General features: G+C 35.3%; 1 protein-coding gene across 1 annotated transcript; it reads left to right on the forward strand.

The window, feature by feature from the left end:
- Positions 1-16,414: 16,414 nt before the first annotated feature.
- On the forward strand, positions 16,415-17,007 carry LOC119571755. The gene is made up of 2 exons (XM_037918911.1): positions 16,415-16,601; positions 16,655-17,007. Exons 1-2 carry the CDS (start codon positions 16,415-16,417, stop codon positions 17,005-17,007), a joined length of 540 nt encoding a protein of 179 aa, XP_037774839.1.
- The last annotated feature ends 1,567 nt before the right edge of the window (positions 17,008-18,574 follow it).

Raw genomic sequence — 18,574 nt, forward strand, 5'->3', positions numbered from 1 at the left:
TCTATAAAATTTTATATATTAATAAATTTTATATTCATATAATAAAGCATATATTATAATATTTTATATATATATATATATATTTTATTAAAAAATTTATATTATTATGTATATATATAACTTATATATACACCCCCCATGGATATATAAATAAACACCACAGACAACACAAAAACACACCACACCCACCCCACACCACACAATTTTACATATGTTGTATATATATATATATTATATATTAAAAATATATAATTTTTAATATTTATTTAAAATGTATCATATATTAATATAATATATATAAATATATATATTTTATATATAATATTTTTAAAAAAAGTAAATTTAAATTTTTAAAAGGGGCTAAGCCAAAACAGGACTAGTGGAAATAGGTATTCCCGCAGTAGCGTCCCCCCGCCCCCACCGTCTTGAGCGTACCTGTTTCCTTGGCAGAATTGCCTCGGCCCCTCCTCCTTTGCCAAGCCTGGGCGAACCTCTCTGCCGGGTGCGTTTTTTTTTATTTTTTTTTTAAAGGTTTGTAATTACTTTGTTAGGGGTTAGGGCGATATTTTAAAACATAATATTCGCATAGGTTATTTTCTCGTGTCTCTTCTTGTGTTTTTTGTTGGTGTTTGTTGGTGAAGGAAATTTAAAAAAAAATTGTGTCATGAGTTATGTTTTACCAAATCTTACAATCAATATTAATTTTAAAAATTTTAAGAAACTTTAATACATTATTATAAAAAAAAAAAGAAACAAAAACAATATGAAAATACCTTATCAATAATGAATGAAATACTCAATGGAAGACCTCAAAAAATTTAATTAACATTTAATGATATTAGGGTAACCAATTTTTAAGGGACCTTTTAAAATGGAAATTTAAACAGTGAATCCCCCAAAAAGAAGAAATAAAATAATCACAATTAAAAAAAAAAATTTTTTTTTTTAACGCAAGGATTGTTGTTACGTGGTTTTTTAGCCTTCAATTTCAGGCCTTTTTGATTTATCGTCTATAAATTCTGGCGACCGCATTGGGAAATTAGAGTTCAGCGGGCTGCTTTTCCCCTAAAATTCTCTTAGGGGACAACCAGCCGAAAACAATATTAAATATAAAATATTTTATATATATATATATATATATATATATTTTATTATATATGCATATATTCCCTTAATACATTATAATATATATATATATATTTATATATATATATAATATACATATATACAGACACACACATGGGTATATATAAAAAAAAAACACACAGACCACAAAAATTAGGGGGTTTGAAACCCTTAGGGAGATTCGCAAAACACACACCCCAAACACCCAAACAAAAAACACACACCACACACACAATATAATATTTTAAAATATTTAAAATATATTTTATATATATATATATAATAATTGTGTGTGTGTGTGTTGTTTTGGGGTGTGTGGTGCGTGGGGGCGAATTTTACATTTTGATTACAAACCCAAAAATGCACAAATCTACACAAAAAAAACAAATCACAAAAAACACAAACACCACACACACACACACACACAACATACCACACCACACACACACCACAAACACCCCACTCACACACATACCCCACACACACCATATATAATTATATATATATATAAAAATATATAATATAAAAATACATATATATAGCATATATATCATTAAAATAATAAAATTATAATATATTATATATAAAATATATAAAAGGGGGATATATATATAGGGGGTATATATATATATATAATGTATATAATTATTATATATATATATAAAATATATATTTATATTTTAATAATGTAATAATATAAATTTTGTAATATATATATATATATAGTATATAATTTTAATATATATATAAAATATATTTATTTTATGTATATATATTATTGTTTTTGTATATATTATTATATTTTATATAAAATATATATTATATATATATATATTTTAATATAATATAATAAAAAATATATGTATATATAATATATAAAATATTATATATATATTTTAAAATAAAATATATATTATAATGTATATATGTATGCATATTTTTGCAAATATATTGTTTTTTCTATTTAAAATAAATTATATATATTAATATATATATATATATATATATATATATATATTTTAAAAGTTTAATATATTTTCCTTTTCATCATCACAAGGGGTTTAACGCCGACGGGGGCGAATGGCCGCATCCACCCTTGGGCTTCCAGCCACGAGGATCCCTCGGGGGCGAGTCCCCCAGGCGGGGCACCCCGGCCCATCTCAAATTCCTCGCACAGGTCTCTCGACTGCCCAAGCCATGATCTCCTAGGGACGCCCCACGGGTTCCCCTTTCCCCCCAGGGTTGTCTCGAAAGAGAGAAAACCGGGAGGGCAGGGTCGTCCATAGGGAGGCGAGCTAGGTGGCCATATAGCCTGGGTTGGCGTTTCCAGGTTTATGCAAGAAACCGGCCCAAATTTGCAGTCTCACGGGGTAAACCCCCGGGTTTGGGGACACGTGGCCCTGCCAACTTTTAACCCATGATCCGGCGAAGGGCCCCCCCCCCCTTGTTAAAAAAGGAAATAAAGGCGAGACTCCAAGGAAACGGGGATAGCGCCCCGGGTTTTGGGGCTTCCATAAGAAAAAACGGGAAGTATAAAGGCCTGAAGAAAAGCGGGCTTGGCCCTTTCTGCATAGGTCCGACACCCCAAAAACGCTTTTGGGGTTGACAAAATTTCAGGGTCCTTTTGGGCCAGACCAATCCGTCTAGGGCTTCCGGGGTCGGGAACAACCCGAGTATGGACTACCTACCAAAGGGAAAGGGAAAAAACTTTCTGTAAATTTCCCAACGCCCTCCCCGGGAAAAAGCATGGATCGACTAAACGGGTTTTCCCCTAACGGGCCCCCAAAGTCCGGGAACCCTTTTTAGGGGAACCTCAAAGGCTTAGGGGCTTCGCCTCATTGTTTAAATGAAATCAAGACCGCCAAAAATGACCCCCAAGGACTCAGATAGGATGGCAACATCGTCGGCAAAGTCAAGGCCCGGGGACCTTGTTTAGGGCCTAGTGTTGCCCGGGCCACTGACTTTGGCTATTAGCTCTCCCCAATTACCAGTCCTTTACAATGTTTTAAAAGTTTTGGGTTTGAAAGGGAAAACCCGCCTTGCCTCCCCCCTAAATTTAACAGGGAAAAAGTTCGACATACCCCACCACATTTTTACAGCATTTTCCGTCCCAGATAGGGGCTTGCTATCAGGCCAATAATCTGTGTGGGGAATTCCCCTGAGCCTCAGGATCTCCCATGCGTTTCCCCAAATGCCCCAAGTCAAACGCCTTTTTGGGGTTTCGAGGTAGGCTGCAAGAAACCCAGGGGCCCAAAACTCCCCGACGGCTTTCCCACAATTACTCAAAGCGCTAGTATAGGGTCTATTGTGGACTTGCCAGGAGTAATCCAGACTGCTTGGGTCTCTGGTCCCTTTCAGTGGGTGGTTGGGGGACCCGGGTTTAAAGAAGAATGTGGGGGGAAAAACCCTTGCCTGGAAAATTCTGAGCAGTGAAATGCCACGGTAGTTGCTACAGCCCCATCGTTTCCCCTTTCCCCTTTCCAGAGGGGGGAGGGACCACGCCCCCCCAGCAGGTCGGGGGGAAAGGGTTTACCGGGACTGCCAAAGGGGCAGCAGGACTGTATGCAGGCCCCAAGCCATAGGTTCCCCCCCCACCTTTAGCAGTTTCAGCAGGGATATCACATATGCCTGCAGCTTTCCCATTTTTCAGTTTGGAAATCGCCAGCCTAACCTCTGTTAGGGAGGAGGTTCCTCCTGATGGGTGGGTCCGGACAGGGGACTGCGACTGTTGGGGGGGTCTACCTGGTACAACTGTTCAAAAAAAACTCACCCAACGTTCACGAACCCCAAAAATGAAACTGAGATGATCCGTCCATCCGGGTGATCGGGGCTGCAGTCATCGTGAGGGGGGCTTTTGGGTTCAGTTTTCTCAGGGCTTTTGGGAGGGGAGGGCGAAGGTCATTTACCAAGAAATGGCCTTCGACCTCCTCAGCAAGATTCCTGATGACCCGTTCCTTGTCCCTTTTCAGCAGGTTTTCCGAGGCCCCACGCCCCCATTTGGGAAAGACGCAAGACTTGATTCCCCTTCAGCCCACCTTGCGAAAACGCTTCAGTGGCCTCCTAATTGGGTTTTCCAGGGGGGATGGTTAAAAAACCCAAACCTTTTTCCCCTTTGGGGTACCCCCAAAGGGGCTCCTGAGCTGCTTCGAGTGTTACGCCCCTTGAAAGGGCTCCCACAGAGCAACTGGGTCCCAGGTTTTCTGGTTTCTGTGAATCGGGGCCCGAGACTGCCCTGGCGAAAACCCCCGGGCACACTCCTCCTCCCTTAGTTGTCCAAGGGGAAAAAAACCTTTTAGGGTGGCCACTTGAGGGACGGGGAGTTTTGAAAAGGGGCCCGCGGTTTTAGGGAACAAGAAACCTATGGGCGGACCACAGAACTCAGCCCCCCCGGTAAAAACCCCGCAGTTCTGGGAAAGGGTCCCCCCCCTCGCGTGCTGAAAAAGAATGTGGTCCCCCAGGAGCCAGAGATCCCATTTTCTGGGACCTAGCAAAAATCCCGGGGGGAAGGAGGCCCATTCTCGCTGCTGGGATCAGCTTTCCCCAGCCAAAGGGGGCGGGGCAGGGCATCTCTAGCCCCGCTCGGTCACAGCCCGGGTACCCCATTTTAAATCGCCCAGAAAAATTTCAAAGTCTCGCCGGGGGTAATGTTCCCGCCACAGGGTGCGGGTTTGGCGTAGAAAAGCCTCTTTCACCTCGGTTTTTTTGTACCCTTTGGTAGGAGCGTATACAGCAATGAGAGGGCATGAAGCCAAAAAAAATCTTTTAGTCCCCAATGCCATGATACGCTAAACAAAACCCGGTTTTTCAAAATGCTACCGCGGGCTGAAGACAACCCGGAAAATGGCCCCAGGCTACACCCTGGAGGTTTGTGACCATCGCACGGGGCCCACCAGTAGTAGGGGTAAACCCCCCCACCCCGGGTCGTTCCCTACCAGGTCTTCCCCCCCCTCTGGAGGGCAGCCAAACCCCCAACTCCCATTTGCCCAATTCCCCCGATAAACAGAGGTAAACCGCCATCCTGCCGCAAGGGGCCGGATGTTCCAAACGCCTACCCCGGGAAAGCAAGCCTGAAGGGTTAAACCTCGGGGGGTCCCCCTCCGGGGGGCACGCCACCTCGCCGCCCCCGCCAACACACCCCAAATAAAAAGGGGGTTTGGCAGGGTGTGGGGGCCGCCTATCCCCCCTGTGGGGGGGGCCCCAGGGCTTTCCCCCCCAAGCTTCATGGTTTGGGGGGGGACCTGCCGGGGGGCAGGCGGGCAGTAAAATCTCGTTTTCCAAACCGCCCCCCCGACATTTTCCCTCCCAGCGGGATCCAAAAGCCGCCTTACTTGCTGGGGTTTTAAGGGGCAACACCCCTCCCCGCACATTTCCATTTTCTTTTTGGGCATTTCAGAGGGTCATTCTGGGGGGGGGGAGTATGGCAAAGGGCCCCCCTCCCCCGGGCCGGCCCATTACCCCAGGGTGGCTAGGGGCAGGAAATTGGTACAAGCCAGAGCGTATCCACAAAATCAGTGGGCCCCCAACTCCGTTTCCTCTGGGGCCTCCTGCTGCTCCGAACCCCCACAGATTTAGCCCCGGGAAACCCCAAAGGTTTCCCAGGTTTTCCCCTTTGGGGGGCCCCGAGGAGGGACCGCAGAAGTTTTTTTGATGAAAGAGAGGCTGTAAACCGGCAGGGGAGACTTATTCAGAAGCTGCTCCCTTTTTCGCACTGGGCTAGCCCGGGGGTGGAACTGCAAGCGAGAAGGCTACAAAGCAATTTAAAAAACTATCTAGGCTACCACAACCCCTGCTTCCCCAACCATGCGCCCCTGAAACAAACCCCCCCATGTTTATATAAATATATATATATTTTATATATTATATATATATTTTATAATATATTATATATATATTTTATATATATATATAAAGTATATATATTATATTTTGCATACATGTATTATAAATATGTTAAAATTAAATATAATAAAATATATATATATATAAAAAATATTTTTATTAAAATAAATATAACATATTTTTATATACATTTATACAAAATATATAAAATACAAAATATTTTATATATTAAAATATATATATAAAATATATATATAAAAATAAATAATATATAATAATATATTAAAAAAAAAAAAAATTTTAAAAAAATATATATATTATGTATATATATTATATATAATATTTTTATATATATTATTATATATATATATATATATATATTATGAGTTTTGTTTTTGTTTGTGATTTTTTTTGTTTTGTAGGTTTTTTTCAGTGTGGGTTTGTAACCATAAAGTATACTCATATAAAATTTTATATATATATATATATATATATAAAATATTATATATATTATTTTATATATTATATTATGATATATAATATTATATATATAATATTATTTTATATATATATATAATAATAATATAAAAATATGTGGGGTGTGTGTGTGTGTGGGTGTTGTGGGTGTTTTTTGTGTGTGGCTGTGGTGTTTGGTTTTTTTAAATTCCCTGTGGGGCGTGGGATTTATATATATTTTATTATATATATATATATATATATATTATATATAAAATTATATTTTATGATTTTATTTTATATATATAAATAGGGATTATTTTTTTTATATCATTTTTTTGCATTTTTTTTATTTTTATCATTTTTGCATTATTTTTTTTATATCATTTTAAAGCATTAATTTTTTTATTTCATTATTTAATTTTAAAATCGTTATTACTGTAATTATTACTGTTATAATAAATTTTTTTTCCAATTATACACCAGTAAAAAAAATAATAAAGATAAAAAAAACAATAATGATATTTAAAAAACAATATTATAACAATTTGTATTATTATAATTATTTATTTTTTTTATATTGGTTTTTATTACAGTTTTAAATTTTTTTTTGGGGAATAATAAAAATAATTAAAAATAATAATAATTTAAAAAAAAATTAATAATAATATAAAAATGATAATAATGATTTAAAAATGATAATAATAATGATAATAGTAAAAAATTAAAAATCATCAAAAGTTATCAAAAATTTTCTTTTTTTCTCACTTTTTATCATCTTATTGTCATGATTTAAAAGAAATTTAGGTAATTTTTTATTATTATTACCCTAATAAATTTCCAGAATCATCAAATGAATGGAAAAAAACGTCCCTTTTGGAGGGCTACTCTCAAAAAGGGGTATAATTTTTGCTAGATTTTTTCCGCTTTTTTGACTTTTGGGATTTTTTTTCTTTTACCCTTTTTTTTTAAAATATGGAACCCCAATTCCTGTTTTTTTAATTTATAAATTTTATCATGATTTTCATCATTATTATCGTTATCCCTCATATTACTCATTATTTATCATCATTATCATCATTATTGCAATTATTATCATCATTATTGCAATAATTATCATTATTATTGCAATTATTGCAGTTATAATATATATTTTTACATCTATACTAATAACAACTACAATAATAATAGTAATAACAATAATAATATCAATAATAACGTTTTTATAATCATTATTTATATCATTATTTTAATTAATATCGTTATTACTGTAATTATTACTGTTATAATATATTTTTGGGCAATAATACTAATAATTAAAGTAATAATAATAATAATAATAATAATAATAATAATAATAATAATGATAATAATGATAATAATGATAATAATAATGATAATAGTAATAATATTAATAATCATCAAATGTTATCCAAATTCTCTTTATTCTCACTTTTATCATCATTATGTCATGATTAATAGAATTCAGGTAATTATTATCATTATTACCCTATTTAAATTTCCAGAATCATGAAATAAAGGGAAAAAAAACATTTTTTGGGTTTCCCACTCTCAAAAGGCTATATTTCCCCTAGATTTTTTCTGCTTTTTCCCACTTTTTTGGGATTTTTTTTTTTTTTACCTTTTTTTAATTATATAGGGACACAATTCCTGTTATTTTAAACATTTTTACCTGATATCAATCCTTAAATTTTCGTTATCATCATAATAATCATCATTTCTGATTAAAATTTCAATTATTACCCTCTTTTTGGGAAAAATATTATTTTTGGGAAAATTTTTTTTCGTTTTAATATATATTTTTCATCCATACTAATAACAAAAACCCCCAATTTTTTAATATTTAAAAACAATAATAATAAAAAAATAATAAAGTTTTTTAATCATTTTTTATATCAATTTTTTTAATTAAAAATCGTTATTTCGGGAATTATTACTGTTATTAATTATTTTTCCAATTTTATACCCGTAAAAAAAAATAATAATGATAATAATAAAAAAAATGATATTAATAACAAAAAATTTTTTAAACAATTCGTATTATTATAATTTTTACTTATTATTTTTATTATTGTTTTTTATTTCCGATAAATATTTTTTGGCCCAAAAATACTAAAAATTTAAAATATTAAATAATAATAATAACTAATAATAATAATAAAAAATAATAATAATAATTAATATAATGATAAAAATGAAATTTAAAAATGATAATAATAATGATTAAAAAAAAAATTTTTTTTAATTTTTTTTTTATAAAAAGTTTTTTTCCCAAAATTTTTTTATTCCCACTTTTTCATATTATTGTCAGGATTAAAAGAACCCAGGTAATTAAATTTTCATTATTACCCTAATAAGTGCCCGAATCACAAATAATGGAAAAAACTTTATTTTTGGAATTTTCCCCTCAAAAGGTAAAATTTCGGGTAATTTTTCCCCCTTTTTTGACTTTTTGGATTTTTTTTTTTTACCTTTTTTTTTATTTTTGGGCAAAAATTCCTGTTATTAACATCATTTTTATCATGATTTTTCATCCCAAATATTTTAAAGATTTTCATCATTTTTATCCCTTTTTCATCATCATTATCCCTAATTTTCAAACATTATCAAACATATTATTGCAAAATTTTTTTCCCCGGGCAATATTGCGATTTTTTATCATTTAATTTTTTGCAATTATTCAAACTATAATATATATTTTTTTTCAAAATATACTTTAAAAACATCTAAAAAAATAATAGTAAAACAAAAAAATAACAATAATAAAGTTTTTTTTTAATAATTATTTATATCATTATTTTTAAATTTAAAATCGGGGATTTCTGTAATTATTTCTGTTCTAATAATTATTTTTGCAATTTTACTTACCCGTTTAAAAAAAAAAATAATGATAATAATAACAAAATTATATTAAAACAATAAATTTTAACGATTTTTTTAAAAATTATTATACTTATTAAATTTTTATTATTTTTTTTATTATTACGTTATAATATATTTTTGGGGAATTTTAAAACTAAATAATTAAAGTAATAATAATTTAAAAAAATATTTTAAAAATAATAATAAAAAAAAAATTAAAAAATTTAAAATAAAAATAATAATAATTTAAAAATAATAATAATAAAAATAATGATTTTGAGGGGATAATTTGTAATAAAAATTAATAATAATAATAATAATAAAAATAATAATAAAATAATGAAAAAATAATAATAATAATAATAATAATAATAATTTAAAAAGGGTGTGAATATGATGATGATATAGTAATGAAAAATAATAAAAATAAAAATAATAATAACAATAAAAAATAAAAATAATAAAAATAATATTTATAAAATAAAAAATTTAAAAATATTTACAATAATAGTGAAATTTAAAATATTTAAAAATTTATCAAAGTTATCAAAATTCCTTTAAAATTTACTTTTTTCTCATTTTTGTCATGATTAAAAGAAAATTTTGGGAATTATCATTATTAAACCATAATTGCCAAAAATCATCAAAAGAATGGAAAAAAAAAATCAATTTTTTGGATCTACTCTCAAAAGGGTATATTTTCCCCCCCATTTTTTCGGCTTTTTTGCTTTTTTGGGTTTTTTTTTTTTTTACCTTTTTTTTTATTTTGGACACAATTCCTTTTTTTAAACATCAAATTTTTATCATGATTTTTCATCCTTTATTTATCGATTATCACATTAAAACGTTTCATCATCATTATCATCAAATTTTTATCACATTTTTCCCCTTTTTTGCAATTTTTATCATCAATTTTTTCTCAATTATTTTCATTATTATTGCAAATTTTTGCAGTTATAATAATTTTTTTTTTACAACTTATAATTTAAAAACTACAAAAAATAAAATAATAAAAAATAAAAATAACAATGAAACGTTTTTATAATAAAATTAAATTTAAAACCCTTTTTTAATTAAAAATCGTTATTACGGGAAAATTTTTACTGGTTTTTAATTTAATTTTTTTTGCAATATACTACCAGTAAAAAGAATAATAAAGAAATAATAAACAATTTAAGGTATTAATAACAAGATTTAAAAGATTTTATTATTTTTATTTTTATATTTATTATTATTATTATTGTTAAAATTACAGTTATAAAATATTTTTGGGGAATAATAAATAAAAAATTAAAGTAAAGATAATAAAATAAAATAATAATAATAATAATAATAAAAATAAAGAAAGATGAATTTATGTAAGATAACAATAATAAAAAAATAATAAAAATAAAAAACAAATGATAATAATAATAATAATAATGATAATAATATTGACAATTGTAATAATAAAATTAAAATTTTACAATAATAATAAAAAATATTAAAAATATTAATTTAAACCCTCAAATGGTTTTTCCAAATTTTCTTTCCACTTTTATCATCTCATTTTCATGTTAAAAAGAAAATTTTGGTTATTAATTTATTTTTACCCCAATAATTGCCAAAAAACATCAAAAAAATTTGGGAAAAAAAAAAATTTTGGAAATATTTCTCCCCCAAAAAGGCCCATATTTTGCTAGATTTTGCCCGTTTTTTCCCACTTTTTGGGATTTTTTTTTTTTTTTAATTTTTTATTTTTTATGGACACAATTCCTGTTATTATCATCATTATTATCATGATTATCATCAATATTATCATGATTATCATCATTATTATCGTTATCATCATCATTATCATCATTATCATCATTATCATCATCATTATTGCAATTATTCTCGTCAATATTGCGATTATTATCATTATTATTGCAATTATTGCAGCTATAATATATATTTTTACAACTATACTAATAACATCTACAATAATAATAGTAATAACAATAATAATAACAATAATAACGTTTTTATAATAATTATTTATATCATTATTTTAATTAACATCGTTATTACTGTAATTATTACTGTTCTAATAATTATTTTTGCAATTATACTACCAGTAAAAAAATATAATGATAATAATAACAATAATGATATTAATAACAATATTATAACGATTATTATTATTATTATTATACTTATTATTATTATTATTGTTTATTATTACAGTTATAATATATTTTTGGGCAATAATACTAATAATTAAAGTAATAATAATAATAATAATATTAATAATAATAATAATGATAATGATAATAATAATAATGATAATAATAATAATAATAATAATATTGATAATAGTAATAATAATAATATTGACAATAATAGTGATAATAGTAATAATATTAATAATCATCAAATGTTATCAAAATTCTCTTTATTCTCACTTTTATCATCATTATTGTCATGATTAATAGAATTCTGGTAATTATCATTATTACCCTAATAATTGCCAAAATCATCAAATGAATGGAAAAAAAACTCATTTTGGAGTCTACTCTCAAAAGGCTATATTTCCCTAGATTTTGCGGCTTTTTCGACTTTTTGGATTTTTTTTTCTTTTACCTTTTTTATTATTTATGGACACAATTCCTGTTATTATCATCATTATTATCATGATTATCATCATTATTATCATGATTATCATCATTAATATCGTTATCATCATCATTATCATCATTATTATCATCATTATCATCATTATTGCAATTATTATCATCATTATCTCAATTATTATCATTATTATTGCAATTATTGCAGTTATAATATATATTTTTACAACTATACTAATAACAACTACAATAATAATAGTAATAACAATAATAATAACAATGATAACGTTTTTATAATAATTATTATTATATTTATTATTATTATTATTGTTATTATTACAGTTATAATATATTTTTGGGCAATAATACTAATAATTAAAGTAATGATAATAATAATAATAATAATAATAATAATAATAATAATAATAATGATGATGATATTGACAATAGTAATAATAATAATAATATTGACAATAATAATAATAATAGTAATAATATTAATAATCATCAAATGTTATCCAAATTCTCTTTATTCTCACTTTTATCATCATCATTGTCATGATTAATAGAATTCTGGTAATCATTATCATTATTACCCTAATAATTGCCAAAATCATCAAATGAATGGAAAAAAAACTCATTTTGGAGTATACTCTCAAAAGGCTATATTTCGCTAGATTTTGCCGCTTTTTCGACTTTTGGGATTTTTTTTTCTTTTACCTTTTTATTATTTATGGACACAATTCCTGTTATTATCATCATTATTGTCATGATTATCATCATTATTATCATGATTATCATCATTATTATCATGACTATCATCATTATTGCAATTATTATCATCAATATTGCAATTATTATCATTATTATTGCAATTATTGCAGTTATAATATACATTTTTACAACTATAATAATAACAACTACAATAATAATAGTAATAACAATAACAATAACAACAATAACGTTTTTATAATAACTATTTATATCATTATTTTAATTAACATCGTTATTACTGTAATTATTACTGTTCTAATAATTATTTTTGCAATTATACTACTAGTAAAAAGAATAATAATGATAATAATAACAATAATGATATTAATAACAATATTATAACGATTATTATTATTATTATTATACTTATTATTATTATTATTGTTATTATTACAGTTATAATATATTTTTGGGTCCTGACTTCTGTGTGTACTCTGGTCCCGTTCTCGGTGTTTTCGTGTGCTCTCCCGCTTTGTGGATTTACTTCGCTTCGCGCCAGGATTTGCCGAGTTTGTCTCCGCAAAGCTAAGTATTATAGTGGTTGTGTGTAGGAGACACCTGGTCTCTTTTGGACTTTGGCGTGTGACACGCTACATCATCATCTGTGGGGTGCACTCTTTCTCTGTCCCAAAGCAGCACTTTGTGAACTCAAAGTGTCAGAGTATAAAAGGACCACTTCACACAGGAGGAACACTGCTTGAAGATCCGTACCTCCAGTGTGCTATTTCTTGATTTTAAACTTAGTCAATACTTAGTTTTCTTTCCTCAGCTCGAGGATCCGTACCTCCAGTGTGCTATTTTACAATTTTAAAGTAAGTCAATACTTAGTTTTCTTCCCTCAGCTCGAGGATCCGTACCTCCTGGGTGGAAGGTTTATTTCATTAAGTCTCGCTCATAATAATTTCAGGGCCATTTTACTTTTTACTTTGTCTTTATTTGTTGTCTTGATACCTGCCCGACTTTGAGGATGTCAGGCGGTCCGTGATCTTGTGGTCCCTTTTGGTGTTATTCTTTTATTTGGCCTTCGACACTAAATTATGTTTCTTACATGATATTTCTTATTATTTCTTATGGTTTACACAAGTGTTTTTATGCAGAGTTTTTCAGCACTAGTTTGTTTTGCTTTTGTTTTTTGTTTGTTTTTCAAAGTTAATCTCCATTTTGGGTTGGAGATTAACTTGTTCATATTAGAGATTGGTATGTGTTCGTGCTAACACTCTGTTTAAAAATACTTATGGAGTGAAAATACATTGAGTCATTTTTGAGTATATCTGGTGTGGCTTTCACGTGCATCACCCCCGCTGTGAGCAAATTGGTGATGTACGCATCTGTGAAATTTCCCATGACTGAATTCCTGTAGACCTCCCTAATGAGTGCGATTTGCTCAATAAATAAATATGCCATCGTAGAGCTTTCACTCGGTCCCAGTCAAATGAACAAATGATATTTACATCTTAAGTTCTGGTTCTGACCAAGGCTGAATGCTTGAAACGTTCTTGGGTTCGGGTCTCCTTAACAGCACATTGCTGGTTACTCTATCTCGTAACCCCTGAAAGGCTGTAAGAAGGCTAGATGAATCGGAGTATATTAAGCTGATACTCTAGAACAGACCATAACTTTGCTATACCTGGGTTCCCACTTCCAGCAGGTGGAAGCTCAAACTGAAGGGAAGAGGAAGAATTTTATGATCTTGCGTTTTTCTTCCAAACACGTCCACGCAGACGCTCAGCCTACGCTATCTCCCTTCTCAAATTTACACACTTACACATCCAACATTCAGCACATACATCCTGTACTTTCCTTCCACCTTCTTTCATACAACATTCACACCCCCATACACAACACACACGGTTCCCAAACCTACAACTCGGGTGGTGGCAGCGTGCCGTAGGCCTGGAACCTTACATCTGTTCACTGCAGACGAATCTTTTCCCAAATAAAATCTATATTCTCGGTTGAGCCCGAACTCAACCAGACATATTGAAGTCTACTGGGTCTACGCCCCGCTACAACTGTCTTTTTGGTAGGCAGCGGTGGGATAGAACAGTATTTTTCATTATATAGTGCCTGGTCAAGCCTTTGTGCAAGTCCATCGCAAGCCAAGTAACAGGTTGCAGAGCAAGTGCTGGGGCGTGAAATGCCTCGTACACGCAATAGCGCCCTAGGAGAACCCGCTAATGAGTCCTCGGGTTCCTCTGCAAGGTCCCTGACTTTCCTCGTGCAGATAACGCTCAGTCTTTGACTTTGGGGCAAAGGTTAGAGCCCCTTGACCATCTGTCGCTCTCGATGTATGAAGAGCTGGTGGATAAATTTGAGGGGCTCAATGCCCGGTTCAATACCCTGGTAGGGAAGTACGCCAATATCATGCGTTTACTGGAGCCCAGGGCATCTGAACCTCCTCACGCTCGATCACCAGCTGCGGCCTCTGCATCGCAGGTGGAAGCGGGGGTGCATGCGGCCACGACTGACCACTCTTCTCAGCGAACACCCGCCAACCCAAGTCCACTGGACCAGGGCATAACCCTACGCGACCCGATCCCGCCTCTTCGGAGGAATCAGGAATTGGAAACCTGGTTGCGACACGTTGAGCAGGCCCATCCTTACGGGACGGATAAGGCTCTGATCCGTGCCGCCCGTGCTAGCTGCAGGGGAACGGCGGACATACTCATTAATTCCCCAGTCTTCGACGGGATCGGGACCTGGGACGAGTTTAAGGAGACCCTTCGACAACGTCTCCGGGGAACGTGTTCGTCAATAGAGTACCTACGGCATTTGGGGTCGTATGTACTCAAAGACACTTCCCCTAGGGACTTCTATCTCACGGTCGAGATCATGGTGTACCAAGGCATGCGGGATTATCCTGGTGAACTTGGTCCAGCTGAACCTCTGATGTGGAGAACTTTTCTCCAGGGACTCCCACCCTGGATGCGGGAAAAGCTCCTGCTGGTAAAGGATCAGCCACTTTACCGGGTGGTCGAAGCAGCCCAAAAAGTCTGGTACCATCGGCACTATGCCGGGCGGGTAGAGAAACCCTTGGTCAGTTTCTCGAGCGAGGCAGAGCCTAAACCTCGCTCCTCTACTCCTCGCAAGGGTCGATCCCCGGCAGCTTCCCCTCTGGTTGATCCTCTGGCTGATTTGCCAGTACGCACTCGAGAACCCCGACGCTGGTGTTCCTACCATCAGGTAGCTACGCATGACACTTCCGAGTGTCGTGCGGTGCGGGAGGGTAATCAGTGCAACCGGTGTGGCCGCCGAGGGCATGTGGCTGGGCGTTGCTTTTTTCGTGCCGAACAGCGCAGTGCACCGCCCGACAGAATCTCTCTCCTGCTCCTGGGGCTAGTTTTGCTACCTTCAACGGGGCCCGACTCGGTGTTTCGTTCTCGGGTGCCGGGTCCCTCGGTATCCTGACGTACCATGAACCAGAGGCCGTAATACGTTGTTGTAGTACGGGTGACGGGGACCGAGAAGGTGTGGTAAGATACGCGTGGAGAATCACTTGTCCTCCTTGGGCAGGGCGATTCGTGCGATGTCTTGTGAATGGCGGGGAAAGCGGACTGGCTTGTGTTGAGAGCGACACAGCCAAGCTCCTGGTACCTCGTTCGTTGGTGGACCTCTCCCTACCGGAGGTTGACGTTTGGGTCATCAACGATCAGGGAGCTCCGGTTGAGATCGAGCAATGATTCATCCTCGGCTATGCGGCGATCGTGGAGGTTTCACCTAATTGTCTTGAATACGACGAGGAATCTATGGACCAGGATTCCGGCGTCAACCTGGAAGATGTGGGCTCATTCTTCGGGGATAGTCGGGGAGCTTTTGGCGTGGCTTCCCCGACTCCAGTCGATGATGGAAGCGAACCAGATGTTCTGATGGCGAGCTTCGAGGACCATTTCGATTTTACATATGGATTTAACGACTTGGCTACAACACGGATGAGTTTGAGGTCTTCCCGGTATGTTCTTTCGAGAATGAGGAACTCCCCTCATCAGCAGGGGCGGCTGTCGTTCCCCGGGTGGATCTTGCTCACCTGTCGTCAGTTCAGCGTGAACAGCTCATGCAGGTACTTGATTGTTACCCAGATCTGTTTAACGAAGGGCTGCCTCCGGGTGTGGTGCCACACATGAAGCATAAGATCAAAACCACGGACGACCAACCTGTCCATGTGAAACAATGGCGCCTCCCGGAGAGTACGCGGCAGTATATTCGTGCAGAGTGCGACAAGATGCTTGCAGACGGGGTGATCGAGCTTTCTTGTTCCCCATGGCTCGCTCCCACTGTGCTTGTGAAAAAGAATGATGGTACGACACGATTCTGCGTCGACTACCGTGTCTTGAACGCGTAAACGGTTTCAGACGCGTATCCCATACCCAGGATGGACGCTGCCATTGATCAGCTGGCGGGTAAATCTTGGTTTAGCGTCCTCGACGCTAAAAGCGCATACTGGACCGTTGAGGTGGATGAGAGGGACCGAGAAAAGACAGCTTTCTCGGACGGCTCCCGTCTCTTTCAGTTCTCGCGTATGCCCTTTGGATTGACGACGGCCCCGTCAATTTTCAGAGGGATATCGCCGCCGTTCTCAACCCGGTATTGGGCCACCATGCGCTGGCATATCACGACGACGTCGTGATGTACAGCTCAGGGTTTGAGCAGCACCTATCCCACCTCAATGCCGTGTTGCAGTTACTCGCTGGAGCGGGGTTCAGGCTTAACCTCTCCAAGTGTCACTTCGCAACCGATACTTTTCGTTTTCTTGGCCACCTGATTACACCGGCCGGTGTTTTGCCTGACCCCGATAAAGTTACAGTGATACGAGCCATAAAAACACCACGCAGTTAACGGCACGTTCGCCAGTTCTTGGGGGCAACTGTTTTTTTTCGCAAGCATGTGCCCAATTATGCAAGAATCGCATCTCCTCTGACTCGAATCCTGAAAAAGATACAAAATTTTCATGGGGCAAACCTCAACAGGAGGCTTTTGAACGACTTAAGCAAATGCTTGCCACCGCACCTTGCTTAATCCAGCCAAATTTTGAGGAACCCTTTGAGCTTCACACCGATGCCTCGGGCACGGCGATCGGTGCTTATCTCATGCAGCAGGATAAGGATGGAGACCTCCATCCAGTTGCATATTTTTCTCGGAAGCTAAGGGACGCCAGGTACCCGACCATCGACCTGGAAGCTCTCGCTGTGGTTGAGAGCGTTAGGCATTATCACCCTTACCTGTATGGGAGACGGTTCCGTATCTTTACAGATCACAGACTGTTGGTATCTGTCTTCCACAAGCCAACAGCATCGGTAAGGATGACGCGATGGGCACACGAACTGACATTCTACGACTTCGAGCTTCTCTATAAACCAGGTCGGGTCCATCACGTCCCTGACTTGCTCAGTCGTCAGATCGCGCCCATTGATGACCTTGATAGCCCCTTATTGCAGCCTGACTTGGTGAAGCGTCATCAGCGAGACGATTCCCTTTGGCAGCAGCTCATAGAGTATCTGGAGGAGGGCCGTCTTCCGCCGAAGCGTATCCCTCTTCCACTAGAACAATTCGAACTTCGGGACCGAGTACGAACGGGTCATGCTTCAACTCGTAATCCCAAAGTCGCTGCGCGGCGCCGCTTTGGATGCGGTTCATCTGCCGTACATCAAGGTGTCGCCACCTTCAGGTGAAGTCGCTCTTCACCACAGTCTATCATCCGCAGGCCAACGGTATGGTGGAGAGGGTGAACCGGGTGGTCAAGGACGCCCTGAGCACGCTCCAGATGGATGATCCCGATGGTTGGGACGATCTATTACCGTATTATCAATTTCTCCATACACCGGAACGTAAATGACGTCCCATTGTACCTTCTCACAGGTCGGGACAGTCATTTTCCGCTTGCGGGGTCAAACCACACGATCTATTCCGAA

The sequence above is a fragment of the Penaeus monodon genome, unplaced genomic scaffold (genome assembly GCF_015228065.2).
Source record: "Penaeus monodon isolate SGIC_2016 unplaced genomic scaffold, NSTDA_Pmon_1 PmonScaffold_78, whole genome shotgun sequence".
Classification (NCBI taxonomy): Eukaryota; Metazoa; Arthropoda; class Malacostraca; order Decapoda; family Penaeidae; genus Penaeus; species Penaeus monodon.

Excerpts from the sequence above, each read along its gene's own strand:
- LOC119571755 (XM_037918911.1), top strand. The coding sequence starts at position 16,415 with ATGGACCAGGATTCCGGCGTCAACCTGGAAGATGTGGGCTCATTCTTC. Across the intron at positions 16,602-16,654 it reads CTTGGCTACAACACGGATGA|CAGGGGCGGCTGTCGTTCCC; the intron begins GTTTGAGGTCTT and ends TCCCCTCATCAG.